This window comes from Poecilia mexicana, unplaced genomic scaffold (genome assembly GCF_051168715.1).
Source record: "Poecilia mexicana isolate PSO_F unplaced genomic scaffold, ASM5116871v1 scaffold_6, whole genome shotgun sequence".
NCBI lineage: Eukaryota > Metazoa > Chordata > Actinopteri > Cyprinodontiformes > Poeciliidae > Poecilia > Poecilia mexicana.
In genome coordinates this window covers 252,154-269,313 of record NW_028263375.1, presented here as the reverse complement: position 1 = coordinate 269,313, position 17,160 = coordinate 252,154, and the positions used below count along the sequence as shown (strand labels likewise).

Sequence of the window (17,160 nt, the reverse complement as noted above, 5' to 3'; positions counted from 1 at the left end):
TGAAGAGAGAAACACTGCAGACCCGTCAGAATCTAAAGAAACAAACATCAGCGTCTCTTCATCTATCAATCATCTCCTGAACATTTTATGATTAAGTGTCTTATTGTGGTTATAGTAGACTATTATGATTTGATTATTTGCTTAAGATGTTGAGTTTGGATATTTATTTCATATATTATAGTATTAGCTAAAATCATAAAAATGGCCATTAAAAGAACAAATATTGTAGATTAACAATAAATATTCCTACTTTTAAAAAGTCTGTTAGGGCTTTCTGTGTGTTTTATTTAGAAATGTTTATATATTTTGTGAATACATTGTTCAGTGGCCATTTAATGTTCACTATTATTTTATTAACATGGTTTACCAGTTTGGATAACCTGACTTCCTATCAATGAAGAAAAACATGCAAACTAAAAATGTGCCAGACACAGACCTGCTTCCCAAGGGCGGTTCTAGACAGGGGCCAACAGGGGTACTGAAGAAATTATACTGAATAAATGTCTTTGAGAGTAGAGCAACATGGGCCGTGGTGGGAGTCCCTTATTTTCATTTCTGAAATAGATACACTGCATTAGTGTCCATTCTAAAAACTTTTCCATGTACCAACATATGCAGATCTCTCTAAACATTCCTGACAGCCCATTATATTCAGTGTCCTTTTATTTATGTCCTCTTAGTTTTGTTTTGTTTTTTATGTATTTATTTCTAGAATAACATTTTAACATAGGATATTTGCATATTTTGCCTAACCAGTGTTGTCATTTATAAACTGATGAGACAGAGGTTTCATACTATTGCTCTGGAAAATATTGAGTGCTCAATTAACATGAATGAGATTATATTTGCAGACCCATGTAGATGTGGTGACTGCAAGAAAGAGCAGTGGTTTATCTCATAGTGGCCACCTACACACTTGTAAGGTTTAGCTACGTTACGGAGGGCTGAGTCTCTATAGCTGTGGGTTCAGAGGGAATGTAATACGAAAACAGCCACGGTTATAGTGATCACTGGACCAGAGGCTCCTATGCATCCCCTCCTTAGCTTCTCTCCTGCAAACCAATTGTCACTTTCAATTATTTTAAGTATTCATAACATCTGTTTGGTTTTCTACACTTGACATTGTTCAAATGACTCTACCTAGGTTTTAATTTGTAGCAGTAAACGTATTTTTCGAAGTCAGTACTAGGGATTCTGTATACTTTGTGTGCTACAAGAAAGACGTGACTTTCATAAAGCTGTAAAGTACCTTTGGATGACACTGAGGTTTATTGTTGAAGCTGATGAAATTAGTAGTTTTGCCTGTATGTGTAAAAATGTTCTGTCCAATGATCATCCATCTATGATTATAGTATATAGTATTTTGCAGATAATGGCAGCACATATGCTATAGTTTTTGAAAGGGAAAAGCAGCTCCTTAAAAGCTAGATTTTTTTATTTTTTGCTGCATACGTGTGAATTCTTGGCTAAATGATTTTATCAATAAGTATTGGTTGTTCTTGTCTGCAGAGACATCTTTTCAAATAGCTCAGGAAAAAAAATAGTAAAAATGAAAAGGTACATATCTTTTAACGCTGAAGAAAGACAGAGAACATAACAATAGTAGTTTAAACAACAAAAGATAAAATAATATTTTTCTATCTCATCTATGACTGAAGATATACCCAAATTTGAACTCTGCTGGCATTATGTTTTCATCTCAAGTGTTTGATCTATCGTGCAACTGAACGGTTTTTGATGATGAAGATGGCTGGATCATTGTTATAGGCTGTAACTAACACTCGTCCACTCGTCTCTTGATGCCCTTTTGGCTCCCACAGAGTATCAGGCAGGATGGGAGATTGCCCTTTGGAGGCTCTATCTCAGGCAAATTGTCAGAGGGCTCGCCCACCTTTTCTATCAATTTACAGACCTTTTGTACCCAGGCAGCTCTGCTCTCATTACTGCAGCCCTGGGTTCACACACAATCTTTTAGATTCAATTAGCTTAGATGCGCAGCAAAATATTGAAGGGCATTTTGCTGAAGCGAAGCCTCAAGGAAACTGAAAAAGGTCACACATCTGACTTCCTCTCAGAGAGGTACAGATAGGGGGATAGAAGGGAGAAAAAATGCCACGTTCAATGGGCTAAAATGGCATTTCATTCCCAGCTCTACACTGCCACAATGACTAAATTTAATTCTCCTTCAGAAAATGTGCTGCCTGGAGCCACCAACTGTTTCAGTTTAATTCATAGAACAGCTGGCTTTTAATATGTCAGGTACATTACAGCTTTAGCACTTCATTAATATTCAGGCCCCAGCCCCTGGCCAATCTTTACTGCACTGAAATATGCTATCATTGAACCCAGTAAGAGCACAAACTAGGAGGTTGAACTCTCAACATCGCATTGTAATATATGGGACATACCCAGCTGGGCTGCTGAAAGCAACGCCAATTTGGTGAATAAAGTGCTCCCTTTTGACAAGAGGTTTAACATATAAATACTGTATTATGCATGGAAATCAGGCATCACCCTCATTCGCTGTAAAGTCTTACAGAGGATGACCTTGGTGGATGACAGGTGTTAGAGCAGGAATAAAACATCCTCTATAACCTGGTGGTGATATAAATTTGTCAATTAAATGTTAAGATCTCAGGATTCACATGAATTAAATAAAATGTGCATGACATCACTAATAATGGCAAGTATTTTACTGCAGGTAAAATAAGTATTAAGCATGAGGTGCAGGGGTGGGATCCTCAGAACAATGGTGAGCATATGCTGGTGCCGTGGACCCAGGAGTTTGATTCAAAATCTAGACTTTTACGGGATAATAATTCTGATTTACATTGTTTTTTATCAATGCACTATGTAATGAATACAGATTTTCAATTGGAATATTTTATTCATTGGGATCTAGGATCTGTTCCCTTTAATGTTGTGAGCAGTGGACTTTTTTATATTAGGTAGAGTTTTTCTCAAGCAACATTTTGTAACAAGGCCTCTTTTCCAAAATAAAACTCTTTACAAGCATACAGGGGATCAAACTCACATCACACATCCTGGGCTTGGTCAAATAGCTTCAAATACGCTTGACCAAACGGTTGATTTGTCACTTCGTGGTAAATGTAGCAAATTAAGCTAATGTAGTTAACATTTAATTACTTTTTTGCTATAAAATCAAAAGTCATTTTCATCTATTGGTGTATATATGAAACAATAAGTGTTATTAAAGTCTTATACACTAAGAATAATTATAACATTATCTTACAAAATAATTTTTGTGACTTTCTGAGTTGATATTAGCAAATATGGTAAAATTTTAGAATAAATATGGGGAAATCATAATTTTCACAACTACTAACTAATTTTAACTTTTCAACCACCACTAGATGGATACTAAATCCTTCTATGGTGCGAGGCCAAGCATTCTTCTCACCCTTGTACCAGAAAATCCTCAAGAATCTGATGGTGATCTGAGCGATGATGACCAAGTAGAAGATCCTGATTATCAGCCCACACAAGCAGATGATACTGGAGACTGCTCTTTTGAATCCCTGGATGAAGAGGAGGCTCCCTCAAAAAGCAGATCTTCTACACAGCCACATTTCCTAGCGATCCTTCTTTTTATGGGTGTTTTCAATTTCCCGTCACTGGAGGACTACTGGCACCATGAATCACGTTTCGACCTGATCGCTGACATCATGCCAAGGAGGAGATTCCAGCTGTTACGACGATACATTCATTTCAATAATAATCAGCAGTGCAGTGAGAGTCGGGACAGATTTTACAAAATCCGTCCCCTTTTTGAAATGCTTCGTGAGAATGTCTCTTGATACCATCCACTCACAAGCACAGTGTCGATGAGGTCATGGTAGCATATAATGGCACAAGAACTGATAACCTCCGCCAGTACATCGCCAACAAGCCAGACAAGTGGGGCTTTAAATTATTCTATCAAGCAAGTTCATCCGGCATCATCCTCGACCTGCTGCTTTATCAAGGGGCATCCACATTCTTCAATGTTGCTCTCAGTAAAGAGGAGCAGGCCCTGCTTCTGGGAGCAAAAGTGGTGACAACGCTCTGCAAAACCATAAAAGAGCCCCAGATGTCTGTTGTCTTTTGTGACAACTTCTTTACAAGTTTCAACTTGGTTCAGTACCTGCACACTGCCCTTGGTGTCAAGTGCATCGGCATCGTACGACCGAACCACACTGGTGGAGCTCGATTGATGACAGACAAAGACCTGATTAAAAGGGGACATGGGGTCTGTGACTTTAGGGCTGCTGAAGGGGTTCTTGCAATGAAGTGGTTCAATAACAAATGTGTCAACTTGCTTAGTTATGCCTATATGGGATCATGCCATTTCCAACAGTGAAACACTGGAGCAAAGAGTCCTGCGCAAAGATCACCGTCCCATGCCCATCACTCATCTCTGCCTACAATGAGCATATGGGAGGAACTGATCTGTCTGACATTCTACACCTGTACAAGACCCCGCCAAGACAAGGAGATGGCATTTTCCCCTGTTTGGATACATTCTGGACCTCTGCATTGCAAATTCCTGGCTACTCTACAAAAGGGACAGTGGACTCCTGAATGGGAAACCCATGTTTCTCAAACGGTTCCGCCTCGTAGTTGCCCACAGTTTGAACAAGTTCAATAAGCCAGCATCCACAGTTGGCTGACCATCTTCCAGCTCTCCACCACCAGAGAAGACAGGCTACATCCCAAGACCATCACGACCAAAACCACAAACAGATGTGCGCTACGACAACGTGGGACACTGGCCTCTTCACTGTGAAAAGCGAGGGAGATGCAATCTGTGTCCAAAGGAAGTGTCCAGGTGGAAATGTGAGAAATGCAATGTCTTCCTGTGTTTGAATGCAAACCAGGAAAGCTTAAAGTTATATCATCTAATTCACAAAAAGTGCGTCTCATGCACAAAAAGAATGCTGTTCTGCAAACACATAGATGAGGTTGGAAATGTGATGTTTTAATATGTTTGGTAATGTTTTTCTGTTTACCATGTTTTTTCAAAGTTTAAATGAAAACAAGTAACACTAGTTCAATCAATCATCCAGACACATGACACTTGTGTCCCAAAATACATGCTGTTGCACCAAAACAGAAAAGGTGTGCTGAGATATAAAACCAACAACTGTTTCTGTTGTTCTGCAGTATATTCTTTTCCCTTTTGAATGTAAAAATGAATGTTTTGCACTGTTACCTGTGTGGATTGAATGTGAGAATTTTGTGCTGTTGCACTTTAATACAGATACAGTCAAGATGGGAAAATTAAAAATGCAATATTTCCTTGTTCGACGCAATGTTTTCCTTGGTTGAAATTAAAACCCGTGTTTTGTGGCATTTTGACAGAAATAAACTGTATCCAATGCCCCAGACACGTTTTGTTGTTTATTTCTTTATAAATTTGCATTTTATTTTAATTTATATACTGTACTTGATATTTTTATTACATCATGTACTTAAACCATTAAGTAACATCTCAACAGTTTGGTAGAGATCAATATTTCAAAAACCACAGGGTCTGTTGAAAAAAAAAAATATTGATTGTGTTTATGAATCACCCTAGGGGAAAAGAAATGCAAAGAAAAACATTTTCACAGGTTTTTTCTTGGTGTGATTGTTAAAGGGTTAATCTTAAAAAAGAAGTTTGGAAATGGAAGAACATGATATGTATTTAAATAAGCGCACCTAGGCAAAATGTATTGTCCCACCAGTCACTATTGTGACCGTCAAAATGTTTACACATCCTTCTCACACGGCAAACCAATTTTTGTAAATGCAAAGGTGAATATCATAACTAGACACTTTTAAGATGATGTGCACCAAAAATCTTTGTTGTATGTTTATTTAAACATACATTGCTATCCTCTTCTTTGGGAGGTTTGTGGCAGTCTTCCTCTCGCCAAGGTGGAACCAAGATATAAACAGCTCTATTCATGTGATAATTTACTCTAAACATGTGATACTGCATAAGTACTATCCAAACACTCTAAACTTTCAATATTTGCTGAACATTAACTGAAAATTTAATCAGTAAGCTTTTTGGAGTCCTTGAAAGTGAAATATATTTCTTGTTCACTATTGTAACTGGTAGGTTGAAATGGGTTAGAGCTGAAATATATTTAACCAGTATCAATTCAAACTCTTCTTTATTCTGCTTTGCTCCTGGCGTCCCTAAAAATATAACACCCTGGGCGGATGCCCATATTGCCCAGGTCAGAAACCACAACTGTTTGCACCATTAAACATAGCAATTAACAGTAAACAACGCTCAACTGTGAACACTGTCCAAGGAGCAATAAGCAAGAAGTAACCAAGCAGAAGAAGCACCGTGACTGTTCTCACCCTCCGTCCCGCTGCAATGTCTGCCATGACAGGAGATGAAAACAATCAAAGAGCAATGAGCATGCTCAGCTTCTTACGTTCTTGTTTTATTTATTCGCCAGTTAAATAAATCTATATATTTTTTAATGAAATAAAATAATAATAGCTACTGCAGTGTACACAGAGCATCACAAGAACAAAGAAGGGCTCTCAGTGAGGCTTCACTCCAATAGGACTTAGTAAAGATCCGTCCAGAAGAATTGGATCATTTGTGAATGTCATATCACTATATTACAAACTTTGGTCACAGCATTGTCCCATGTATGCGACATGTCAGTCAACACTTCCGCACAATATTTCAGCAGATGAGTGACAACCTTTTTTCATCACAGATGCAACATGCATCTCTGTACAGCTAGCTTTGCTAACATCACATCTACAGAACTAACCTTTTTAAGCTTCCTTTCCAAGTGACGCTAAAAGTTGGATGAAATTTTTACATGTCGCCAGTGGCGCACCTGCACATTATTCAGGTGGATGTGAAAACATAAATCGGCGCCCCCCCTCGCTCCCCCCAGGGGGGACGCTGCGTGAAGTGTAAAAATTGCTACATTTACCTCGTTATGTGCAACAGGTGAAGGAGCGTGTAGCGCGCTGAAGTGTATGGGATAACATAACCGGCGCGTCGCCCACTCCAGACTGGGTTTTGGCACCCCCTCTGGTGCTGCGCCCCTATGCGTTGCATACGCTGCATACTGTTGAGAAAAAATGATTATTTTTAGTGTTTAATACAGATTAATCTTTTTGAACAAATTTTTAAAACTTTGAACAGGTTTCTGTTAGTGATTTAAAATTAAACTATGGCTGGGTAAGTATTCAAAAATACCAAGGAAAATGGGGTGATCTGCAGAGCTTCTCCCTGGACCCCTGTGGTTGTAACACATAGGACAGGAGGCCATGGATTAACATATGCAGGAAGGTAACTTTCACTATCATTTAAATTACCTTGGGAAACAGGAACTTGCAGAGTTCACGGGAGACCAGAACCCTTCTGTGAACATCTGGGTTGTGTGAAGATTCTGAACCACTAACATTTATTTACAAGATATTTTTTAGTTATAGATAGCATTCTCTGATGGAACTTGTATTATTTAGTTGTAGAATTAATTTAGACGATGATAAATGGATTTGAAAACTGTATTAATGCTGAATGTTAGAATTAAATGAAAATGTTTTGTTTAGTATTAGAAAATTACTCAGGATTTATGTTAAATGGGGTTTTGGAAAACGATTGTGTTAACTTGTATACTTAGGATTGAATATTATGTTTAATAGGTTAGAAAAAGGAATTGTACCTCATTTTGTTCTGTTGATTTTATGTGTTATTTTTGGTTTAAGGCAGGACTCAATCTTTTGGGATGCTGAGTGCAGAAGAGCAAAACTGAGTTTAACATAAACTTTCCTTAAATTAATTACAAAATTTAAGTTTGTTCCTGAGAATTTATGTAGGAAGAGACTCCCGCTTTCACACATATCTGTGAAATCCTTTTCTCAGTATATCCTTTATTTAGATGGTCTTAAAACCGCAGGAGTTCAGGATGAGCCTCTCCTCTTCGTTTGTTAAACAAAAGAGCAAATGGCCTTTGTTCACAGCAGTAAATTAGGGGAAGTTCTAAGTTTTTCTGGGTGTCCAAGGTAACTTCCAGTTGGTCAAGCGGAGGTACGCCTTAATTGAATATATTAAAAAGGAAAGACACACCTACATATAAAAGTTCGTGCACAGGAGCAAGAAGCCAGATTGCTGCCACTATTTTGCCTTTTTTGCACCAGCTCTCTCCAAAGACGCGTCTTTGCCTTTTCTTTTATCTTTTTGTCTCAGGTAATCAATGTATGTTTCTGTTGTTCTGCAATTTTGTTGTTAATTCATGAGTTGTTTTCTTATTGGATTAAATTCTGTAATTCTGTGACGTCAACACGCATTGTTGTTTCCTTGTGCCTACACGTGGCTCGCCGAGAGGACCTGGGATCTAAGGAAGAGAGAGCCAAACTTTTACCAAAGTTAACTATTTTAGAAAATTCTTCCTTAACATTTGGGGGCTCGTGCCGGTTCTGGAATCTCGGCGGGCGGCTGTTTGGCCCTGATTGATCCGTTTCGGCCGACGTTTCGGTGTGGTAAGACACTATTTAATTATTTTTTGGTTGTCTGAAGCGCTGTGTCGTTGGACCGTGGCTGATTGCTCTTGGTGTGTGCGGATTCACAGAATTTAGAAACTGCAGCGGTATATAAAATCCCTCCTAAAAGAGTCTATAGTTTAAGGATTTGGATAAATACACACAAACGGGGGTTCGTGGCTGTTCCAAGCAGCAGGACTTTGCGCTACCTCTGCTAAAGCTGGGTTTCTTTTGAATTCTTTGCCCTGAGAGTCGTCCCGTACCTCTTTAAAAGAATTTGGGTCTTTGTGTATTCAGATAGTCTGGGCTTGTATCAGCCGGAGATTACGACTCATCTCCAGAGGACTTATAATTGGACTGGTTTGGGATTAATTGGATAGGTTCGGGTTGAATCACCCTACTCTAGCAGTAAAAGGACTGAAGCGGGTTGAATCACCCTACTCTAGCAGTAAAAGGACTGAAGCGGGTTGAATCACCCTACTCTAGCAGTAAAAGGACTGAAGCGGGTTGAATCACCCTACTCTAGCAGTAAAAGGACTGAAGCGGGTTGAATCACCCTACTCTAGCAGTAAAAGGACTGAAGCGGGTTGAATCACCCTACTCTAGCAGTAAAAGGACTGAGAGATATTATTTAATTCTGGGAATACTGTGTTTTATAGCCGGCATCTGACCTTTGATTTTTTCTTTCATTTCTGTCTTTTATGTTGTCTGGGGCTGTTTCTCTATTTGTTGTGATTTTTTGCTTTGCTTCTGTGGAGTGTGGTGTGTGAATCTGCAGAGCTCTGTGTGTCTGTGTGTGTATGTGTATGTGGGCGCGTTTCATGTTATCTGTCTGTTTGGCGGCTGTGTCTGTGTGCTGATTGCTGTAATTGGTACGCTGTGTTTGTAAACCGCTGTTTGTGCTGCTTTGATTTGATTTTTTGCTGTGTTTTATTGTAACGTTATCATGGACACTAAATTACATGGTGATGTTGTTGGTCATTCCTACGGTCTGGGTCCGTGGAAAACTCTGCGGGAACAGATTGCTGTCTTAATTGGTATTTATGATCAGCAGCTTGGTCTGGATTCGCTTACTGTAAAGGTGGGCGATTTGAAAAATATGTTGGAAAATGCGGTCCGCAAGCGGGGTGAACCACTTACATCTGAAAAGCCTTTGGGTTTGGTTTTGAATGCCTGTTTAGAACAAGCTGTGGCTAAAAGGGATACAGCTCAGGTAGAGAAGGACAGCGCTAGTCTGTTTGCCAGAAAGTCTGCGACAAAGAAGCTGGATGAGGCAGAAAGGCGTAGGCATTTCTGGGCTAAACTTTTAGTGAGTTGGCAGGGAACAGATCACCTTTATAAAAAGGGATCAGTTACGCAGACTTCGGACTCATTTAGCGTCCAGATTGTGGATTGTCCGGAGGTGCCCCCTAAAACATCTAAACAGGTACTCAGTCCGTCTGGGGCTCCATTTCCGCCTCCATATAGTGGTGATGCTGCTCCCTGTTACACGGGCTTGTATCCATTATTGGATGTTCGCACGGGCTCGGCGGAATGGGATCTTGTGAAAGTTCCTCCTCCAGTGGTTTCTAATTCCCCACTGTTTAAAGAGGCGCCTGTGCTACCGTCATCACCCCCGGCATCCCTTATGAGTTTTCCTTCTGTTTCTGATAACCTTCCGATGGCAGATCGCGTCCAGCGTGAAAAACTTTGTTTTTCCCAGCCTCCTTCTGCGCCCCTGCCATCTGTGGCTCAAATTACACGTCACACAGACAGCGCTGCCTCTGTCTCCGCCTCTTCCTCGGAAGAGGTGGAGAAGGGGGAGGTGCAACTGAAGTTGAATATGAAATTAGTGGGCCGTCTTGTGGAGGAAGCCCCACTTTCTGAACAGGATTCATTGTTATCTGCTTCACCACATAAAGGGGGCGCTGTGAGGTTGGCTTCCACTCCGAGGTTGCATGATAATGGGACCCACCCCCTGAATGTTCAGCATTGTGACTCTGGTCCCTCTCCTCGTGACATTTCCACACCACAGCATGTGGCTCCCCCCACATTTGCTGGTTTTGATTCTGTGCATGAAGAGTTTTTGAAATTTGAGGAGACACTGCGACGTGATATACAGAGTTTGAATTTTTGTATTTCAAATTTACCTGGTAACTCGGAGACTGCATCAGTAACCTCTGAGAGCTCCCCTGCTCATGTTATGCCACTATTAGCAACACAACAGGGACACAAATACAAGCCATTCTCTTTTGGGGATTTACAGACCCTTATTGAAAAGCTACCTTCTTTGGTGGACGGGGCTACTACTTGGCTACATGAATTGGATTCCCTCACGAAAGGGTTAACATTGTCTTTGGGGGATTTTAGAGCCATTTTAGGTCGTTCAACAACGACAACAAATTGTCGTAATGTTGAACTCTCTGCTGGAATTACAAATCTGCCTGATCATGCGCCTCTTTCGGCTCTGCTGACTCCTGTGGGTGCAGCTTTGAGGGACATGTTTCCCCCTGTGTCTCTCACAGCGATTCCTAAATTTTCTTATGACTCGAAAGAACACCCGAAAGTGTTTTTAGATAAAGCCATAGACATTTGGAGACGACAAACTGGGGTTCATCCAACTAGTGCAACATTAATGAGGGAACATTTCCGCCAAGCTGTTTTGGAGGGTGTCCCTCCCTCTGTCGCTGCTAAGATGAGACAAAACCCGGAGTTGAAATGGTGTGACCATGCGAAATGGGAGTTGCATTTGTTGCATAATTTGCAGATCTCTCAGGATGAGGAGAAGGAGCAGGAGAAGGAGCAGGAGGATTATAAGAAACAATTACTAAAGCTCCAATTAGATGAAGCCAGACAGAAGCTTCATCTTGTAAAGCAGGACCGAAAGGCGGCTAAAGCTCTCTTAGCAACCGCTCCTCAATCGGTTCCTGTTCTGGCTCAGACTCCTGCTGCAGTAGCACAACCTGGTCCTTATAGGTATGCGGCTCCACGTTGGCAGTCTGGTGTTCCAGGGTGGCGTGGGGGACGAAGGAGAGGGCCCGCATGGACAGGTGTGCGAGGAAGGGGTGGACGAGGCTTGACACGGAGAGAAAGGTGTTTTTATTGTGGCGAAGAGGGTCACTGGGTTCAGCAGTGCCCTCACTATGCACCAATTCCTGCTCAAGATGGTGCGTTGCCGGACTTAACGCCACAACAACCTCCAAATGCTGCTTTGCTTCCGCAGCATCCTGGACAGTACTTTCAGGCTGGACAATATTGACACACCCCGGAGAGGAACTTGCATCAGGGAGCATTGGCAGATCCCCTGATTGATGTGACAGTTGATGGACAATCTTTGCCATTTTTGGTGGATACAGGAGCAACTTATTCCACCATGAATGTTGTCATGCCTTTGCAGAAACTTTCTGATCAGACAATATCAGTGGTTGGTTTTTCTGGGGTGAAACAAACTCTGCCTATCTCCACACCTTTGCACACGGTCGTGGGCAGACAAAAAGTGATACATCCTTTTGTGTGTTCCCCCTCATCTCCTGTGAACTTATTGGGGAGAGACTTGTTGATTGCTCTGGGGGCGACTATTTTGTGTGGACCTGATGGACTAATTGTCACTTTTCCTGATGGATCTTCTCATGCCTGTTCTCAAGTATATACACATGGACAATTTTTGCTGCAGCAATCTGAGGAACGACTGGCTGATATATACTGGGGTCTTTTACAGCCAGAGACGACTGACCATGCTGGAATCCTGTCCTGTTTTCTGCTTTGGAAACCCTGGATCCAAGCGCTTGCACCGTATGGGCCAGCTCCTGATCTTCCTCATGTCACTTTGTTTTATGACCAAGACCAGACTGAATGGTACCAGGAGCAGTTTGAGGCACATTTAGCCGGTAGTGACTGGACTGTGTTTTCACAGGACATTTATGTGGCACCAGAGGGTGTTGTTGCTGCAGTTAATCTGACTCAGGATCAGTTGCCCTGGTATAAGATGCATGATGAAGCAGTTCCACATATTTCTTTGGCTCTGCATCCTGGTCATCAGGCCATGGAGTTGGGGGGCGTGGTAAAACGCTCCCTTGCGGTTTCAGACTGGCAGGATACTGTTGCTCCTGACCTCTCCTTCTCTCCTTCTACAAACACGTACAAAATAAAATGTTCAGCTGTGGATTCTGTAGTTTTGGAACATGTTCAACTTCCTAGACACCATGGCAGGGAGTTGACGGATCATCCAACTGCGGCTGCAATGTTGACTTCTCTGTCGGAGTGTTTGTGGGCCACAGGTCCCACTGATGTGGGGCTTGTTGATATCACACCTGTCACTTTTGATTTACAACCGGGCCCTCCTATTTGGAGGTCACAGTATTCTCACAAGCAGGCGGCAGAGGAGGGGATAGCAGAAACTATTGGGGGTCTTCTGAAGGCAGGTGTGTTAGAATCTTCCACCTCCTCCTGGAACACTCCTATTTTACCAGTGGAAAAGAAAGGGACAGGTAAATACCGCATGGCACATGATCTTAGGGCAATTAATTCTGTTTTATTGACCCCTACGGTGCCGGTACCTAATCCTCATGTTGCACTAACTAACCTTGATCCCTCTCAAACTTGGTTCACATGTGTGGACCTTGCTAACGCTTTCTTTTGTCTCCCTTTGGCTGAGGAATGTAGGGATGTATTTTCTTTCACCTACAGAGGTCAGCGGCTGAGATATACGCGTTTGCCTCAGGGTTTTGCTCTCTCCCCAGGGCTTTTTAATCAGGTTTTGAAACAACAGTTAGCGGACTGTGTGTTACCAGAAGGTGTGACCCTGATTCAGTATGTTGATGACCTCATGCTGGCAGCACAGACGTTGGAGTCTTGTATTGAGGCCACACGACGACTGTTGTTACACCTAGCTAACAGGGGTTTTAAAGTGAGCAGATCTAAATTGCAAATTGCTAGGAAGCAAGTTTCCTTCTTGGGGCGGATTATCACTGGGACAGGCACTCAGATGTCTGCCAGTCATAAATCTGCGATTCTCAATCACCCCAAACCATGTACGGTGAAGGACATGTTGTCTTTTCTTGGTTTGACTGGATATAGTAGGAATTATATTCCTAACTATACTGGACTGACGGACCCCTTACGGGCGTTAGTCAGAGAGCATGGGATTCGTAAGCTCAACCATGCTCTGAATTGGACTATGGAGGCAGAAGATGCATTTATCTCTCTGAAACAACAATTGGCTGCTGCAGTGCAGTTGGCTATTCCGGACTATTCTTCACAATTCTATTTGGATGTTTCTGTCACAGAACTGACAGTTAATGCAGTTCTGTATCAGAAAAAAGGGGGTGAGAGGAGAATTCTCCAATATGTCAGCGCAATGCTAGATCATATGGAGAAAAGACATCCAGCATGTACAAGACATGCAGCAGGTGTAGGAAAAATGATTCAGAAAACAGCACACATTGTGATGGGTCATCCATTGCAGGTTATGACATCACACAGTGTGGTAGCATATGTGAATTCACAACACTTCACATTGACAACATTGAGACAACAAAAATTGAGCAAAATTCTGGAATCACCTAATATAACTTTTGTACATAACGGAGTGAATATGGCTGACAGGATGCAAGAAGGACAGCCACATAACTGTGAGGAGTTAGTACAAAAGGAAGAAAAGATAAGACCTGATCTACAAGCTTCTCCTTTAGGAGGTGAAGATGTCAGAAATTTTTACACAGATGGTTGCTGTTTTAAACATGACACAGACGGATTGAGAGCAGCATATGCTATAGTGGAAGATTTGGGCAGTGAGTTTCAGGTTTTGAGGGCAGAAAGGCTACAGGGTGCCCAATCGGCACAGAGAGCAGAAGTGAAAGCAATGATTGAAGCACTGAAATTAGCTGAGGGAATGAGGGTGAATCTATACAGTGACTCAGCCTATGTAGCTAGTGCTGTCCATGTGGAACTTCCTCAGTGGCTTAGAGCAGGATTTATGACTGCAGCACAAAAGCCCATAAAGCATGAAACTGAAATGAAAGAATTGGCGGAGGCATTACTGCTGCCTCAATCTGTTGCTGTGATAAAATGCAAGGGACATGATCAAAGCAAGACCAGAGTGGCAGCAGGAAATGCCGCCGCGGATGAGGCTGCTAAAAGGGCAGCTGGATACCTGCCATCTCTTTTAATGGTGAGTACCGACATTGAGCAGATGGAACAGAATCATCTGGAGAAAATTATTTTTCATCAGAAAGGCGTGTCACCTGAAGAACGATCTGTCTGCAAAGCAAGAGGTGCCATCTGCAATGATGGACTCTGGCGGGGACCGAATGGTAAAGTAATTCTTCCTCCTAATATGAGAATCCAGGTTCTTCAGGAAGCTCACGGATTAGGACATGTAGGTATCACACAGATGTTGAAAAACTTAGAGCACTGGTGGCATCCATTTTTGAGGGACATGGTCAAGGATCATGTGAAAACATGTGAAATTTGTGGACAACACAATGCAAAACCAACTATCAGACCACCAATGGGACATTTCTTTTGGACTACACAACCAGGTAAAGAAATTATTATTGATTTTACGGACATGATAACACCCGTTAGAGGATACAGGTATGTATTAATGTGTGTGGATGCATACTCGGGTTGGCCAGAGGCGTGGCCAGCAAAAAAAGAGGACAGCAAAGCTGTCATAAAGTGTCTGATCAATCATTACATTCCGACCCATGGATTTCCAGAGAAGGTAAGATCAGACAATGGCACTCATTTTAGGAACCAAGATCTGCAGAAAGTGGAGCAGATGCTCGGATTGAAGCATTCATTCGGTACAGTATATCACCCTCAATCACAAGGCAAGGTTGAGAGATTAAATCAAACAATTAAACAAAAATTGGCTAAAGTGTGTGCACATACGAAATTAAATTGGGTAGAGGCTTTGCCTATTGCTTTGATGTCTGTCCGAATGTCCATTAACCAATCAACAGGGTTCTCTCCATATGAGCTACAGACGGGAAGGATGTTTCCAGGACCTGCAACCCGCATTCCAGGATGGAAAGGTGAACTTGCACATTTATCTCATAAAGATTTCTTTAATGAGTTACAGATCCTGGCAGCGGAGTTTGCAAAATATCAGACGACACAGGAACATCCAGGCTCAGGACCAATTCCAGGAATTGACTGGGTGCGCCTGAAGGTCATCAAAAGAAAGTGGTCTGAACCTCGCTTCACTGGACCATACCGAGTCGTGGAGAGGACGTCTCATGCGGTCCGTCTGCAAGGGAAAGGAGACACCTGGTTTCACTGGAGTCAGTGTACAGCAGCTGAGGAGCCACAACGCACGCTACGAGGCATCCAGGAGGATCTACAGTCTCAACCTGCGGTCGAGGAGCATCTGCAGGCCCATCCCAGCGCGGAGGAAGATCTGCAGTTCCAGGGAGGAGTGTAGCAGGGATTCCTGCCACGACCACTTCATATTCCTGAAATTCAAGGCTTAAAAGGCTCGGACAGGCATAATAATCCTGTTCCGATGTCCTTCTACTGAGAAAAGGAGATTGCACCCTCTCCTTAAACTCACTGTTATATTGGCATAATAATCCAATTTTCAGTGAGCAACGGACACTCAGGTGGAAACCTGAGGTTTAAAACCAAGGAGGAAAACGGCTACACGAAGGATCAGGCTACAGGAGGATCATCATTAACTTATCGTCTCTTTATTGCGTGTTTTCGTTTTTTTGCGAACTCTTAAAGAACTTTCGTTTCTTTTTGCGCGTATTTTTATATCATTTCCTGACGAAGAATTCATATTTTTTACGGACTAACAAAGAAGAAAAGACACAAACTCTGAGACTCTATTATTGAATTGTGAAAGAAAAAAAAAAAAAAAAAAATTGTAATTTTTTTATTGTTGTTTTATTCTTGTATTTTATGTTTTGGGTTGTTACTTGTACCGTGTTTCTGTTTGTCTTGAGATAATTGGGTTTTATGATTTTTTCTTATATCTTAAAATAGGTATTTTTCAGTTTTAGTTTTAACTTGTTAAGATTTTGTGGTTCACCAGGTGAGTATTAAATTGTTGGATAACGCAGGATTACAATTGAAAAGGTTCAGGTGATGGAGTTCAGCTTAAGACACATGAACTGGCAGTGGAAGCTTTTGCTAGGTGTGCTTTTTGGACTCATTCTGCTGGGAATATGGGCCTTAGGAGGATCCACGGGTGGAATCATTTCCTCTCAGACATCTGATCTCCGACCGATTTCTGTCGAGCGCAGATTGTCTGGCGGAAATGTGACTGCTCGTGTGAAGCGTTCCTTGAGATCTCCTGTTGACAAGTGCCTCACTAAATATAGTGGAATTGAATTGAATTATACTCTGGGTACTGTAACTGATTTCCAAATTGACCTGTGTGAGGTAACTCGTCGCTGCTGGTCGACCCCTCGATCCTGGCAGAATACTCCCCTGTATTTGTGTGGAGATCTGACCTTTCAGCGACACTGTATCACTCAGGAGAATGGATTTCGACATTTGTGTCCCACTTGGAATTCGGCTTTCAGATGGGTGGGATCAAGTTGGGATCCATTTTACGCTTATAAATATGTCACTGAATATGATAAGGTCACCATAAGACGAGGGACTATAGGAAATTCTCCAGTAAAAGGACAAAATCCTCTTGTCTTAACCATTTCCTCAATGCAG

General features: G+C 41.8%; 2 protein-coding genes across 2 annotated transcripts; both read left to right on the top strand.

Annotated features, from left to right (window-relative positions):
* Positions 1–10,690: 10,690 nt before the first annotated feature.
* LOC148158498 (uncharacterized) lies at positions 10,691–11,746 on the top strand. The gene has a single exon (XM_088006702.1). It carries the CDS (start codon positions 10,691–10,693, stop codon positions 11,744–11,746), a length of 1,056 nt encoding a protein of 351 aa, XP_087862828.1.
* LOC106912831 (uncharacterized) lies at positions 11,747–15,913 on the top strand (the record flags this gene model as incomplete). The annotated part of the gene is made up of 3 exons (XM_088006701.1): positions 11,747–12,361; positions 12,527–14,656; positions 15,572–15,913. Coding segments are annotated over 3 exons (3,087 nt in total), but the record flags the coding sequence as incomplete, so codon positions are not given.
* Positions 15,914–17,160: the final 1,247 nt, after the last annotated feature.